General features: G+C 45.3%; 1 protein-coding gene across 1 annotated transcript in view; it reads left to right on the top strand.

Annotated features, from left to right (window-relative positions):
* COL4A3 (collagen type IV alpha 3 chain) overlaps positions 1–16,061 on the top strand; it is a 96,040-nt gene that overhangs the window by 12,709 nt on the left and 67,270 nt on the right. Inside the window, exons 4-15 of the mRNA XM_006141982.2 lie at positions 4,288–4,332; positions 5,161–5,205; positions 6,137–6,199; positions 6,874–6,927; positions 8,671–8,697; positions 9,228–9,305; positions 10,267–10,329; positions 10,445–10,480; positions 11,538–11,579; positions 11,771–11,848; positions 14,064–14,126; positions 14,541–14,600. Of these exons, the coding sequence (XP_006142044.1) occupies positions 4,288–4,332; positions 5,161–5,205; positions 6,137–6,199; positions 6,874–6,927; positions 8,671–8,697; positions 9,228–9,305; positions 10,267–10,329; positions 10,445–10,480; positions 11,538–11,579; positions 11,771–11,848; positions 14,064–14,126; positions 14,541–14,600 (654 nt within the window). The remainder of the gene's footprint in view (positions 1–4,287; positions 4,333–5,160; positions 5,206–6,136; positions 6,200–6,873; positions 6,928–8,670; positions 8,698–9,227; positions 9,306–10,266; positions 10,330–10,444; positions 10,481–11,537; positions 11,580–11,770; positions 11,849–14,063; positions 14,127–14,540; positions 14,601–16,061) is intronic.

Genomic DNA, 16,061 nt, shown 5'->3' with positions numbered 1-16,061 from the left:
TTTGGCCCCCACTCTTTTCCCGGGGTACGTGTTCAAAGCCACTGCGGTGGCCACGTGGGGTCCTGCTCCCTTAACCTCTAGACTATGAGTGTAGCCCCAGGCTTTTTTTTTTTTTTTGAACCCTTTATCAACACACCAGAAGCTCCTACAGGGTGGGAGCTTGTGTGTCTCTCCCATCAGATTCTAAGCTTTTTTTTTCTTTAAGAGAGAGGTTTTTGCTGGTGCCAGCAAGTGGCATGGTGGTTAAAGACGCTGGATTCCCACATAGCTGACTGTGGTTCGAGTCCTGGACCTGGCGGCTTGCTTTCTTCCTTTCCCTTTTTCTCTGTCTCTCTGATCAAATTAAAGAAATAATAATAACAAATTAAATTAAATAAATAGTTTTAAAAGAGAGAGAGAGAAGTTTTTGCTATAGGGCATGTGCACTCACCAGAAAGACAGAGAGAGACAGAGACAGAAAGTGAGAAATCACTCCCCAGGGAGGATGGCCACGCCGCGATCCCTTCTCCTCTATTCTCCTCTCAGAATCTTGGGCACGCACGCACATGCGCTCAGTGTGTTGAAGCCACTGGGTCTGGGACTAGAACCATGGTCGACTACATGGGAGTCATAGCGACATAGTCAGTACACCAATTGCGGGTCTGTAGCCCCAGGCTTTTTAAAAGGAAAGCTCAACATGCAGAGCACAGTGCAGCTACTCACTAATTAGACAGCAACTTGCCTTCTGCCCCTCTTGTCTGAAAACACTTGTGCGAAAGTGTACAATGGCCTTCCGATGGCCGACGCCAATGGCTACCACCGAGTCTCCGTCCCACTGCACCCTCCCTGTTTCAGAGGACGCCGCTCACTCTCTTCGCCTGCAAACGGTCGTCTCTGTTCCTGGGAGCCTCCTCTCCCTAATCGCTTCCCGCCCTCACGGGCTCGTCTTTCTCAGCTGGTCCCTTAAACATCAGGTTCCTCAGGTTCTTACCAGAGCCCTCTGCCCTTCGCGCCCATCACATGTTTCTATCCTAAAGTCTGTGATGCAACGAAGGGCTTTGTTTCAATAAATACCCTGGAGGATTTGCTCGGTAACCGCATAACCCCTGGATTTTGCTGATTGCTCTTTCCTGCTGCGGACATTAGCTAGACGTAAGCCTGGCCGCTCACACACTCACATTCTGTCACCCGCATGCCGGCCCCAGCGTGAGCTAGCTAGGAACTTATGAAAGATCATCACAACTGACCTAAGCAGGAGTTTTCAAACTTCACAATGTGTTGGCATACGTATTAGAGTAGCGTGTGGGGTGTTCACATGATGAAGCCGATTTGCTGCCTGCGTGCTCTGTGCCAGGCATGGGCCTTCCTGGTCCACATCGCGCCTCATGTGCTCCTCATGTCGATCCCGTCATCGTGACAGTGGTGACTCATCACAGTCTCCATTTGTCTCTCCATACAAAGAGCACGTATGTCATGTGTCCTGGGTCACGCAGCAAGCAGGTGGCAGCATCAGAGTTCAAAGCCGGTTTGTACTGTGTGGGGAGTTTTCTCGCACCGACTGTTTCTCCAGCACTCGGACACCAACGAGGTGGCCTACATTGAAATATGACACATCTTCACGAACTGGAATTAGCAGAGACCCACAGCTCAGGGCTCATCCCGGCAGACCGCCCCACTACTGATGCCGGTCACAAGAGTAGGGGTCCCAGTTGGCCCCCTCCTGTCCCACGGGGTTCCCACGACTCCTCCTCAGGGTTACTGATTTGCTCCCATGGCTCACAGGACTCAGGGAAGCACACAGCCCGGTTCTATAGGGAGGATGACACAAGACACAGGTGAACATCTCCTCTGTCTAGATGAGTCCCCTGCAGAAGATGACGGAGTCCCTCCCGGGATGCGATGGCTCATCAACCCAGAAGCTCTCCCAGCTGCACACTTCAGGGGTTTGATGGACGCTTTGTCACATGGGCATGGTAGTTTCTCAAGCAGTCTCCAGCTCCTGTCCCCTCCCGGATGTGGGAGATGGAGGTGACAGTGCTAAGATTCTGGTCCTGGCTGACCTTTCTGAGGACCAGCTCCCATCCCAGAACTCACCAAGAGTCACCTCATTAGAACAGAAGACTCCTGTTACCCAGGACACTCCAAAGGACTGGGCAGCTCTGAGTCAGAAGGTGGTGTAAGGACCAATAACAGAACAAAACGTGCTCTTAGTACCTGTCCCACTCAGAAGGTGACAAGGGATTTTGTGCTGGGACCTGGGAACAGAGACCACGTATAAATTTATTTTTGTGTTTTTCCTCTCTTTCTGTTTTGCTAGAGAGTGTGTGTGTGTGTGTGTGTGTGCACGCGTGTGTGTGTGTGCGTGTGTGTGTGCGTGTGTGTGTGTGTGTGTGTGCGCGTGCGTGTGCGTGGCCACTATAGAATGACAGAGAGACAAAGAGGGAGAGGAAAAGGCACCTCCCCTCGCCATGCAGAAAGATCACACCACAATCCCTTCTCCTCTGTCTCTTCTTCTTTTCGAGATTTTGGGCATGCACGCACATGCGCCTGGCATGGTTCCCAAGCTATCTGGTCTGGGACTTGAACCACCTGGTCAGCAATGTAGGATCCAACTCCTTCATATGTGACATGTATGATGCCAGATTCCAACTCCCGTAACCAAAGAAATGAAATCCACACCTAGAGTTTAAAGATATGAAGCCTCGCTGTTTTCCGGGAATTCTGCTCTTTCCAGGTCTGCAGTATGCATGGATGCATTCCTTCTTCTGGCCTTCCTCTTGGAAAAGCCGTTGGGATTCTGGACAGTGTCTGGATAGTCCATGACCTTCCTGCAGGGCGTGGCCTCAGACTTTCCTCCACGTCACTGGAAAGCCCTGGACGGACATCGGCCTCACGTCGACTTTCTTTTTCCCTTGTTCTCTATACCCCACTCCGCTTGGTTCCTTTTGGCACTTCTTTATAAATGCAGCAATACATGAAAACAATAGCTGGGAACTATTATGGTTACGTGAGTGCAGGTTACAGGATATGCACACATTCCTTAAAATTAATCCGGGAAATCTGTGTGCTGTGTTTAAAGTGTATTTATTTGTTTCTTCCATGAGAAAGAAAGAGACACGCACCCTAAGAGGTCCTTCATGCTGTGATCCGCCCCCAGCCAGCCAGGACCACAGGCACACACGGGCACCTGTGCGCACAGGGAGACCGCAGGACATGAACCTGAGACCTTCCTGTGTGGCTTCAGTGTCGCAGAATGTTGTATTACCACTCCTTCACCACAGCTGGCTCCACAGGCTCATATTTTAAAGTGTAACTATAGAGGAAGCTGCATATAATCTGACCAAAGACAACTAGAAAATACTAAAGCCTACCAAAAAAGATTTTTCAAATATTTACGTTTCTTATCTTCATTTAAAATATTTTTTGAATGAGGACATTTGCCACGGGGAAGGAAAACCTGCAAGTCTCTCATCTGCCTTCTGCATCCCACAAACCACGTTCCCAGAGAAGGAAGACAGCCTTGAACAGGGCCGTGCACCCAGGAACTCCCCTCAGACAGGAAAGGCTGTCTTTGGCCGGGGCAGTCCAATCTCAGCAAACTCTGGAACAACAAGAGTTTTCTCAAATCATCAAAAATACCAAAGCACATGGAAACTCTCCAGAATGACCAAAGAGCTTTTGGACAATGGAACTTTTACACCAAGTGACCTAGTTAAAACAGTCTCCATTTGAGGTTATTCCCCAGGAAACAGGGTCTCCACATGGTATTCACGAGGTGTCCAGAGCAAGTTTATCTCCTGTCCTTTGCTGTTTAGTGGCGTGTGTCCGTCAGGTACATTTCGGTATTCTGCTGTTTCTCATGCACAGAACTATCGGCCGCCGCTGTCGTCCGCCTTTGTAATCGTGCTGTTCGTTCTTATCAGACCTAAGCAGCTGTCTGGCTAATGCGGAGCTTTGAGAGCAGCGTGTCACAGGCCCTGCTGGGCACGGAATCAGGTGGAAATGCAGAGTCTCGGTCAATAGGTCTGGGATGTGCGGGAGAGCTGAGCCTCATTTCTCACAAGCTCTCAGCTGATGCTGGCATCTCTCCTCCAGGTAGCAAGGGTTTCAATGCACTTTCGTTTGTCTTTTCTCATAAATATTTTAGCTCATGAAATAAGAAAGCCATTGAACCTCATGAACAATAAAATAATCACAAAAGCCAAGTCGTGTGGCATGTGAAGAAGACCGAGGCTGCCGGTGTGTGGGTTTCCTCGTGCCAAATCATTTTCACAATGTTAACCTTCTCTTTTTTCCACTTGGATCTAGGGCTCTCCAGGACTTCCAGGACTCACCGGTCCCAAAGGAGTGAGGGTTAGTAGTCCAGCCTGTCTCTGTTGATTGTCTGGTGGACACTCTCTTTTTAAAAAGGTCAACTCGACGCCATGTAAGTTGTCCAAATGTCAGAAAGGAGTACTTGGTGTGCGGTTCCATGGATGGACCTCAAAGGCGGGTAACACGAGTCCACAAAGGTAGAAGTCAGAACAGTGCTTACCGTGTTGGAGGCGGGGTGTTAACGGACGGGGACCGGGCATGAGGAACCTCCGGGGTGGAGGAGATGCCAGGTGTGATGGGATGGTGGGGACGCAGAGGTGCACCGCAGTAGCTGCTCGTAGAAGCCTGGAGCATTTGCCATGTGCAAAGTATGCCTTGAAAAGGAATCAAGAAGCTGGGACCAGCAGATGGCGTAATGGTTACATCACTGGACTCCCACATGGCTGATAGTAGTTTGAATCCTGGACCCGGAGGCTTGAAATTCATGTTGGGTGTATGTGCATGCATGCCCAAAACCCTGAGAGGAGAACAGTGGAGAAGGGATTGTAACATGTCCATCCCTCTGGGGGGTGATTTCTTGCTTTCTGTCTCTCTCTCTCTTTGTCTCTCCAGTGAGCACAGATGTCCTATAGCAAAAATCTCTCTTAAAAAAAAAAAAAGAATCTGAAATCAACCTTAATCACCCCTTTTTAAGTTATGTGATCTACAATGGCTTGTCAAACCTTTGGCTTATTTTTCAAATCACTTTCAGCTCCTCGTAATTACAGTTGCAGGAAGAGATTATTGTTATGATACATAATTTTATGCTTCTAGGTTGAACCTTTTTTAACTATATTCCCCATCCCTGTCCTCTTTCTGTGTCTTCAGGGATTAACCGGGTTACCAGGATTTTCAGGCCCTCCTGGACTTCCAGTAAGTAATGGGGAAAATATATAGTTGCAAAAATTTTGAATTAAGCTCATTTCACTAAGGCTGTTGAGACAGTAGCACAAGGAAAGGTGCCCTGATACACTTGTTACATAAAGCAGATGGTGCCATAGAATGACATAGTATGTTTGAGCCCGGAGTTCACGTCATCTTTTCAGAAGTATAAGCAGCGTAGAGTAGAACGGAGTAGAATGACCCTGTTTAGTAGTAAAGAACAATAAAAAATCAGACAAGCTCTGTGTAACAGCATTTTGGAGAGCACCGGACTGCAGATACAACCGTGGTGGCACTAGGCTGTCCCGTGTAGCCTAGGTGTGTGGTAGTCTACACTGCCAAGGTCTGTGTATGGGCACTGTGAGCTGTTTGCACAATGACAAAACCTGACCCCACATTTCTCAGAATGTATCTCGGCCTCAGAACGTAGCCCTTCAGCAGCACCTGACTGTGGGTACCTCTGTACACTGTGCCCTGTCCATCGTGGCTGGAGCCGCTGACCCATCTCATCGGTTCTACCACATGTGGCTGAATCAGCTAGACACCCCCCCACCCCGGAAATCTGCCTCCCTAACCTTGAGAGGGGAATTTTCTGCCTGGACCAGTTTCTCTAGCCAGAAGCAGATATTTCACACCTCTTACTCCTCTCTTCCTTTCTTTCCTCACATGTTAAGGGACTCCATTTGATATAGAAATGCCTTTTGTTTTTATCTAAAATATCACTTCATCAGTCTTCATTTTATATAGCCTGTTTTGTTTGCTATCTTTTAAAAGTGTATCTAGCACAATGTTAACTATTCACAGACTTGTTTCCAGGTTAGTAGCTATTTAAATGACTGCATCTTTGCTCTTGGGTTCAGGCTGGTCCTGACCCCGGGGCCTCGTGATTACACCTGCTCATTGCAGCTTGCTCTCCTTCCAGGGCACCCCCGGCAATCCGGGGCCTTACGGACTTCCCGGTTTACCAGGATGCAATGGCTCTAAGGTACATACTTTTGCCCAGAAGATGATTCAGGAATGTTCTGCTGAATGAATAAATCCAGAAAAAGTAGCAATAATACAGAGAGAGGCTTTCCTTAAAGTATTTTGAAAAGCAGAACCAACCGTCACATTTTGAACCAGACACCTCCCCATGTTCATTCTCGTTATTCTTTGCTTTCTAATTGTCTCCGAAAGACTTTCTCCCATGTTGTCCCACAAAAAGATAACTGCGGGCCCAGCTGCAACTTTCGTCTCAGGTTGTGTATATCCATCCGGAACCAAAGCCTTGAGTGCAAAATTAGTCGTTGGAGAGGGATGACTGGGCTTTCCAACGTTCACTCGCCTCCTTTTGTTTTCCATCTCAGCTCTCCCTTTGCTCAGGATTGTGGCCATGAATGAACTAATTACTCGAGTTTCAAAGGAACAGCAATTAAAAAGTTCTTGGCACAATTAGACTTTGCCATTTATGCACAATTTGAGAAACAGTAGAGTCTAATCCTGATTTCAATTAAGATAATGATTTCCTGGCCTTCAGCCTCATGACCCAGTAGCCATAGGGAATTTAGGTTACTTTGTCTAGATTTATCGCTGCAAGGTGGGAAAAGAGAAGCAAGAACACGTGTGAATAGGCTCTTCCAGAACAACTAACAATGATGCCAAACTTCTTGTATCTTCCAGGGTGAGCGAGGGTTTCCAGGATTTTCAGGAGCACCAGGCTACCCTGGGGTCTCGGTAGGTTTGCATTTCTAATTCCCCATCCAAGACAGAGTGCGAATGAGAGTGGGCTCTCCCGTACGGCCTCGTATGGTAACCTGTCACGACCTGGGGGGAGTCTGGGGCAGCCAATAACAGTCGTTCAACTACTAGGGAATGAATAAAAAAGTGCATTATGAGTGCAGGTTTCGACGTGGAGACCTTATTTTACTTTTGAGGCTTCCACATGGAGACATGTAACAGGCAGTTGGATTTGCTCTAAGGAGAGCCTGGGGCTCATAGCAGTTCAAAGAGTGAGAGGAGGGACCAGCAGATGGCATCATGGTTCCATTTCTGGACTTCCATGTAGTTGACCACGGTTCAAGTCCCGGACCCAGTGGCTTAAAACACACCAGTTGTATGTGCGTGTGTGCCCAAGATCTTGAGAGGAGAATGAAGGAGAAGGGATTGTGGCTGGCCACCCTCTACCCCAGGAAGCCATTTTTTGTTTTCTGTCTCTCTCTCTGTGTGTGTCTCTCTCTCTGTATGTGTGTTTGTCTCTCTGGCGAGCACATGCGCCCTATAGCAAAAATCTCTCTTAAAAAATAGAAAAAGAGTAAGAGGGAGGAGAAAAAGGCCATGGGACTCAGTATGTAATGTCTAGGTCAAGGAGGATGAGGCTGCAAGGAACAGCTCTGGCAGTAGGACTAAAACCCGGAGGGGACCATTACGGAAGTCCAAGAAACCTCTGTTATGGTAGAAGTGCGTTGGGATGGTGTCCGTGATGAAATACAGGTCCTCGGGGTTTCGGACAAAGAATTGAAGAAAACACACCAGTAGTGGAAGGAAAGGGTAGTTTATTAACTAGAAGTGAAAGAGTACTCTAAGAGGTAGGAGCAGGCCTGTGCAGACAGAGTGGCTCCAAAGGCCTGGCAGTTCCGTTCTGCGAGGTTGACAACTTTTTAACCCAGGTCGTGTTGGTCGACCATTGGCTGGACCCACTGGTGGGTCTCATCTCATTGGCTCTGTCCAATGACTCACTGGTCCATCTCCTTGGTTCTAGCAAATGCGGCTTAATCCACTAGACACTCCCCACTGGAAATCTGCCTCCTTAACCTCGAGGGGGGATTTCTCTGCCCAGACCAGTTTCTCTGTCTAGCCAGAGGCAGATGCTCCAAACCCCCTTCCTACTTCCACCTCCTAGCTTCCCCTGCTTGGTAGGGAGTGGCAGAGGCTCTCTAATGCTGTGAGAGCCCTGATAAGCTGAGACGGATATTTCGACAATAGTTTTAGCAACTCAAAGGCTTAGCAAAAGATATTTCCATGGCAGGATGGAGGCAGGAGGTAGAAATGGACCTGAAAAATGAGTTGGAGCGGACAGAGTAGGAACTCGGAAGGTGAGACGAGAGACAGCACGGCGCTGGGCAGGGGTGGCTGAGAGAGGGGGGGAGACTGCCTTTCCTTGTTTAAATAGAGACGCTGAGCACTAAAAGCCAGCGGGATGGGAGGCTGGCAGTTGGTGTGGTGGTTAAGGACACTGGACTCCCACATGGCTGACCACAGTTCAAGTCCCGGACCTGGTGACTTGCTTTCTCACTTTCCCTCTCTCTCTGTTTCTCTCTGATCAAAACTAGAAAATAATAATAATAAATAAAGTTAATTAAAAAAAAAAAAGCCAGTGGGAAATACGCAGTGCCAACAGGAGGCTGAATCCAAAAGGAGGAAGCAGAAGCACTGGGTGTTTGACTTGCCTCTAGTTGTTAATGTGCTGTTTTTTCCTAGGGTACTAAAGGATTGAAAGGGGAAAAGGTGAGTCATTGCTCGAAAATTCTCATTTTAAATCTCTAATCATATGTATGGAGAGGACTTCTGTTAAATTATGAGATATCAGACATCGTAATCCAGGCTTATGGTTCAGAAACCATGATTGAGGCATGATATGTCTTCCTATGGAATGGCTCCTTCTGGCTATCCTTATACATGGGTCTTAAGGATACGGTTTTGAATCTTTTTTTAAAGGACATAGGATCTAGGAGAAGAAAACCAATTTCAGGCCCTGCATTCTAAGTTACAAATTGCTACTAATTTTGGTGTCTTGGGAAATGATTTGTTATCTCTGTATCTTTTTCCCACAGGACATTTTTTTTTTTAATTTTAGAAAATAGAAAAATGTTTTGAATTCTTCATAATGGAATAATTACAAAATTCCAAATCACTTCTCTAAATATATATCACAGAAAGCACTTGCATCCTTGAGACAGTATGATCTTGAAAAAGCATTTAAAGGGGTTTTGAAAATCTAACATCGATTATGTTGCATCAACTTCTTCATTTTCAAGGGTGCTCCTGCTAAAGGGGAAGCTAGAGAATTTGATGGAAAAGGTGACCCTGGGTTGCCGGGAGCTCCAGGATTCCAGGTAAGGCGTGGCAGAGAAGTGCCAACCATTTTCCATCTCCGCCCTGTCTCTCACCCCTCCCCCTTCTCCCTCCCATATGCCTTCCTCTCTCAGGGGCACCTTAAATGACAGTCATACTCGCTCCATTATGTGTCTGCCTCATTTCATTCTACCGCGTTCACTTCGTTATAAGAAACTACAGGATGCTGAGAGAGAACAATGACTTTGCACATGTGTCTTTTACTCTCGTCTTAAGTCTGAAGCTCGACTAGATGCAAGGAGCGTCTCCAGGGAATAGTTACGCTCTACAGAGATACAGCTAACTTTGAGATCAAGTGTGCTTTACTTGGTGATAGGATTTTTTGATAGACCTATGCCCCCCAAGTACTTGGTTGATTAATCAGAATTATGCCTTTAAAAAAAAAAAAGAAAATTACCAGACGGTACGTGCGTTTGCCAGAGACAGAGAGCAACAGGGAGAGAAAGCGAGAATAAAGCACTCCCTGTGGGACTGATCACACTGCTAAGGAGAGAAATAACGCAGACAAGAAAGACAGGAAGTGCCTGGGGTGGAACGTGAGTGGAACTTTCAGCTGGACAGGCAGGGAAGGTCCATGGGTAAGAGGACACTGGGGTAAACATAAGAAAAGGGAGAGGAAATGAGTCCTAGAGATATCTGGGAAGAGAGGATTGTAGGCAGCGGGAGAGCAGGTACCAGGCCCTAAGGTTAGAGTAGGGTACCGGAGGGAGGGGAGGGGACGGAGCTATAGGGGAAAGAGAGAGTGAGGTTTTAAAAACGTCGTAAATAAACCAGATGCTCTGGTCATCTTGGAAACAGTCATAGGACAGCCCTGGCAGTCTGGTACCATGGCAACACGCTTTTTGACATTTACTGTAGTTACTTTATTAAAATAGCTTAATACATTTAATTCATCGACATTGTTCTTAAACAGGAAGTAAACTTATTCTTATTCCCTTAAAGGGTTTGCCAGGTCCCCCAGGTTTTCCTGGGCCTGTTGGCCCACCTGGCCCACCAGGATTCTTGGTGAGTATGAAGTCACCATTGTTAGAGGGTCTATAAAATGATAAAGTGATTAGAGTGAAAGAGTCTTCTGGTATCTGCATTTTCTGGTGTAACTTTACTTTGCGAATTTTTCTAGGGCTTTCCAGGAGCCATGGGACCTACAGGACCCAAGGTAGGGTACTATGCATGTGTTGTATGAACGAGAACGCACTAGCCAATCCAAAGCCAAACCAGGGCTAATTCTTCACATGGGTCACCACTGGGCACCTCTCTGGACCTCCAAGGCTTTCCCAGCAGGGAAGGGAGAGCCGCTGGTCATTCTTTCCCTTCTGTAGCGCTTCAGTAACTTGATCCCTGGTAGAATTCAGTTATAAAAAGGTCTTTCAGGGATGAAGGGTAGGGATTCCTAAACCATAACTTTCCATTTCTGTAATCCCACCCTCATCCAGAACCTCCCGCCACCTGTGTCTCATTTGCCATTTTAAGTAAAATGTAAAATATCCTTTAAAATTTCTTTCTTTCTTTTTTTTTTAAAGAAAATTTTGCTATAGGTTGCATGCGCTTGCCAGAAAGACAGAGACAGAGAGACAGAAAGCAAGAAATCACCCCTCACGGGGGATGGCCACGCCACAATCTCTTTTCCATTCTCCTCTCAGGATCCTGGGCACGCATGCATGCCCAGCGTGAGTTTAAGCCAGTGGGTCCAGAACTCTCACCACAGTTGACTACATGGGAGTCCAGTGACATAGCCATTATGCCATTATGCCATTATGCTGGTCCCATCAAAACTCTCTGCACCTCAAAAATCTCTGCTTTAAAAGAAATATATTGGAGACCAAAAGATGGTGTAGTTACATCACTGGATTCCCACATGGCCTACTGTGGTTGAAGTCAGACCTGGTGGCTTCAAACTCATGCCAGGCACGTGTCCATGTGTGCCCAAGATCCAGGAGGAGAACAGAGGAGAAGGGACTGTGGCATGGTCAGCCCCCTGGGGCATGATTTCTCACTTTCTGTCTCTCTGGTGACTACACGTGCCCTATAGCAAAAATCTCTCCAAAAAAATAAAGAATAAAGAAACCTATTACAGTTCTGCTCTAAGGAATAACTAAACCGCCCTATCACTCTAAAATAAAAACTAAAATATAAACGTTCAGTTATAAATGTTGTCACCTACAGGGTTTATAACAGTTATGCACTTTCTAAATTTTGTTTTTGTTTTCTTACAGGGTCATATGGGCGATAATGTGATGGGACAAAAAGGAGAGCGGGTAATTCAAGCTCCACACTGTATCAGCAGAGATAGTTTTTTGACCTGCCAAGTTAAAATCAATGCATTTTCATTTGCTCCATCTTCTTCCATGAGAGTTAAAAGGAAAAATAGATCTTTCTAACAGAGTAAAGTTGAAATATTGGCGATGTGTTTAGTTTCTCATCCTTGGGTGTATTTGTTTGTCTTTAGGGTGTCAAAGGATTAATGGGACCCCCAGGACCACCAGGAACAGTTATTGTGACACTAATCGCCCCGTATAACAAAACGGTAACTGCAATTTGACAGTTTGGTCGTTGGGATCTGCCTTCCCATTTCCTGTGATTCTTGACCTCGTTACAAGCTCTGTCCTGAGCCCAGCTCAGGCAGCCCCTCAGCTAGCCTGAACCTCTAGGTTCTTCCCCGTCCCATCCTCCATCATCAACTTGAACATGTTAGACAGGGAAGATCTGAGACCAGCGACTCCCAAGAGTTTTAAAGGTAGAGTCCGAGTCTGGTTTTTCCCCCGTGCACCCCCATTCCCTCTCTCTGTCCCTAACACAGAACTGGTATTCAGTGAGTACTTTGAAATAATGTTCACAAAATTATGCGTGGCCTGATCCAACTGGATGGTAGTGACCCAAAGATATGAGTGGAGTGGCATCGCAGTCAAATGGGACATTGTAACCCTGTAGCTGTAACCCTAAGGACAGTGGGACTCCCACGTCTCACCAAGGACACAATGAACTTGCCATTTTGACAATAACATTTGCTTCTCGCTCTTGAAGTGGGGTGCCAGGAGGAACAGGTATGAACTGAACCAACTGCTCAGAGCAGTGAATGTGAAATAACATATACTGATCTCGGCCCCTGGCGTGATCTGGGCAGGGGATGAGCAGGGAGAGAGTAGCTGGCAATTTTCTTGTGAATTGACTAAGAAATAAACGGAACCCACCCTTCTCCACTAAACTTATAATTAAGTCCTTAAAATAATACCTTGATCAGGGCCTGCAGGTGGTGTGCTGGTTAAAGGTGCTGGACTCCCACATGGCCAAGCACGGTTCAAGTCCTGGACCTGGTGGCTTGCTTTCTTACTGTCCCTCTCTCTTTCATTCTGTCTCTCTCTGGTCAAAATAAAGTAAATAAATAAAGTTAAATTTAAAAAACATCAAAAAATAAATAATACCTTGATCAACATGTAATTCGCATGCCATAAAATATACCATTCTAATGTATGCGGTTCATAGGTTTTAGCTATAATTAATTTTTAACAGCTTTGTTAAGCTATAACTCACATACTACAAAATTCGCTTATTTAGTGTACAATGCCGTGGCTTTTAGTATATTCACAGAGCTTTGTGGATTTTAGAACACTTTCATTATGCCAAAAACAACCCCTTAGCTGTCATCCCAAATACAACTGATTTTTTACTATAGAAATGATCAAAACAAAACTAACAAGAGTTCGAACAAAACTTGGTCAAGTTTGATATGACCGAAACAATTACTCACATTGAAGACTGAGGGAAAAAAAAATATCCCAAGGAAGATAGCTAAACTTTTAAGAGGCAGTCGACAAAGCCAAATTAATAAAGTCTAAAATCTATTGTCTAATAAATGATTTTTCTAAAAGTCTTATATTGAAAAATTAAAATCTGGAACAATAATTAATACAAGAATTAAAACCCAGAACAATCATTAAGTTTAGAAAAAGAAAAAAATGACACCCTCAAAAGAAGACTTACACAGGGAAAAATGTAATCAATAAAATGTGATAAATCAAAACCTCACTGCCACATTTACACAGGAGATAATTCATCCCAATGAAAATAATTTCAGTGTTTTTGAAAACTAAGTAAAAATATGTTAGAAATGATCTGATTATGCTTACGAAAAACTGATTCAGGGGCTGGCTCCTTGTGTGGCTGTCATGTATCGCTCAAGAGAAGCCAAATCCCATGTGGCAATTTTAGTTCAAATTGCTGAAAAATACTGATTCGGGAACTAAATTAGTTGAATGTAGTTTGATTCATAAAAGATTTCTTAAAAAAAAAAAAAAAGTTTGTGGGGCCAGCAGGTGGTGTAGTGTTCAAGGTGCTGGACTCATACACGGCCACCTGTGGTTCGAGTCCTGGACTAGTCGCCTTGAAACAGGCCAGATGCATGTGCGTGCATGCCCAGAATCCTGAGAGGAGAATACAGATGGGTGCGGTGTGATCATCCTTCCCTCAGGGGTGATTTCTCACTTTCTGTCTCTTTGTCTCTCCAGCTAGTGCACACATCCTATAGCAAAAATCTCTCAACAACAACAAAAAGTTTGCATATGGGTTCCCAGGTGTAAAATTGGAAATGTGAGACATGGGAAGGTCTATTGGATTGGGTTAACGTGACGTGTATTTAGTACCTCATAAACCCAGTTATGTGAACACAGTGAGAAATTTTCCAAGTATAATCAGTGAAATCTTGGTGGACCATTTCTAACAATGTTGAATTGTGTTTATGGCAGGAACTCAAGGGTGAAAAGGGAGACAAGGGGGCAATGGGTGAACCTGGACCGCCTGGACCCTCCGTAAGTCATTTAGAGTCAAACTGCTCCTGCGACACCTGCAGTAGCACTTCCTCCCTAGTCCATGTATGTTCTGCCTTTACCTCTTACCATTGCTGCCACGTGATCGCATTTGGCCACAGATCACGGCTACACTAGGATTACTTTATGGTCACTTCTAGTTGAAGACTTTGCACTGCATCCATGCGTGCCACCTCACTCTTATTATTTCTCCTCAGCATCTGCTTTTTGGCATCTATTTTTAAATCGATACCCCTAAAGAAGATTTCCCTCCTAGATTTCCTTCCTAGGTTTCCTTCCTTCATTTGAACATATTTTGAAGTGGCAGAATATACAGAATAATCAAATGAATAAAAATCTGTGTAAGTGAAAATAATAAAAAATTAATAAAACTTGACGCAGTTCTAATTAATACAGGGGCCTCCTGGAGAATCGTATGGATCTGAAAAAGGTGCTCCCGGAGAATCTGGCCCGCAGGTAAATCTGGAAATCCCATGTCCTGCGCAGCCCACATGAGTCAGAATTTGGGATGCTTTAGGTTTCAAATAAGATGCCCTGCTCAAGCTAATTTACATTTACTTTTAAAAAGATGTACTCCTTTGTTTATTATTGTTTTTCCATTTACCAGAGACAGATGAGAGAGATAGAAGTAAGAAAGCAAACCACCAGGTCCAAGACTCGAACGTGGTCAGCCACATAGGAGTCCAACACCTCAACCGCCACGCCACCTGCTGGCCCCATACATTAATAATTAAAAGAGAAAAAAGTCTAGGAGATGAGATTTTATTGTTCAAGCACCTGAGAAGTGCAAGGCTAAAACCGGGTTCAAGGACTCCAGAGCCTGAAACACTACGAGAGGGACTCACTACCTCACACCTGCTTCTCATTCTCCTCCTCGGCAGGCGACCTTTCATTTCTGGGGAGCCGGGAAGCCAGAGAGCAGGGTAGCAACAGACAGCTTCAGGTTCATAGACCTAAGGAAAGGGATTCTTTCTCCCTGTGTCCATATGTAAAATCCCAGAGGATCAATCTGATTGCCCCAACTTGGATCATATATCTCACTCTGAGAAAATAACCATGGCCCAGAGAAAATTCCCTCTGATTGGTAAGGGCAGAGGGCAGGGTGCTTGATTGATAGCTCCAAGGAATCACCCTGAGTGAGGGCAGAGCTGCTTCCCAGAGGAAACGGGGCACAGGAAGAGAGGTGGTTGAAGATATTTTGATCAACAGGACTGGGGAGAATGTTCACATATTGAAATGCTCACATTGTAAGCTAAACAATGCGATTGAATGTATATACAATAAAAGAAATAAATTAATTTTTTTTTAAAAAAGGAGGAGAGGTGGAGTGCTGGGGACACCGAAGCAGCCGGGGCACCTCCCCCCATCCATTTGGAACAACTTAAGCACATATATTGTGTAAAGACGAAAAACTGAGCCTTAGAAAAAAGTGTGGATTTTTCCTTAAGACAAAATTCCACCAGCATGATTTTTTACATTTTACCAGGGAGGGTAAATACCATAACTCATCCAAAAGCCATGCCCATTGAGACACCACAATACATACCTTTTCTAATGGATACTTACATATAGGCAACACTTCCAATGACTAAATCGACTGTCTAGGTTTCCTTATTCACGTCTGTGCTCAGACCCTCTTCTAAATTTAGGATGACAGCATCAACTGCAGTTGAAGCATAGCTGTTAATTTCCCTTCTTTCCTCCTTGGAGCCTCTCCGACTTCCCATTCTGAGTGGGCTTTTGTCTTCCCTGGCAAGAGAAGGGCATTGTGTGTTCTGTGACTACTGTGACTAAAACTTTTTCCTTCTAAAATTTGGGAGGGACACTCAGGCTTTCCTGCCTGAGGTCAAGAGGAGATGGTCAGCTGATTTCGCGATTAACTTAAAATCATTTGTTATTACTTAATCATAAGTTCTT

The sequence above is a fragment of the Tupaia chinensis genome, unplaced genomic scaffold (genome assembly GCF_000334495.1).
Source record: "Tupaia chinensis unplaced genomic scaffold, TupChi_1.0 Scaffold000066_1, whole genome shotgun sequence".
NCBI lineage: Eukaryota > Metazoa > Chordata > Mammalia > Scandentia > Tupaiidae > Tupaia > Tupaia belangeri.
The sequence above is the reverse complement of the archived record's forward strand: the minus strand, read 5'-3'. Positions and strand labels throughout refer to the sequence as shown.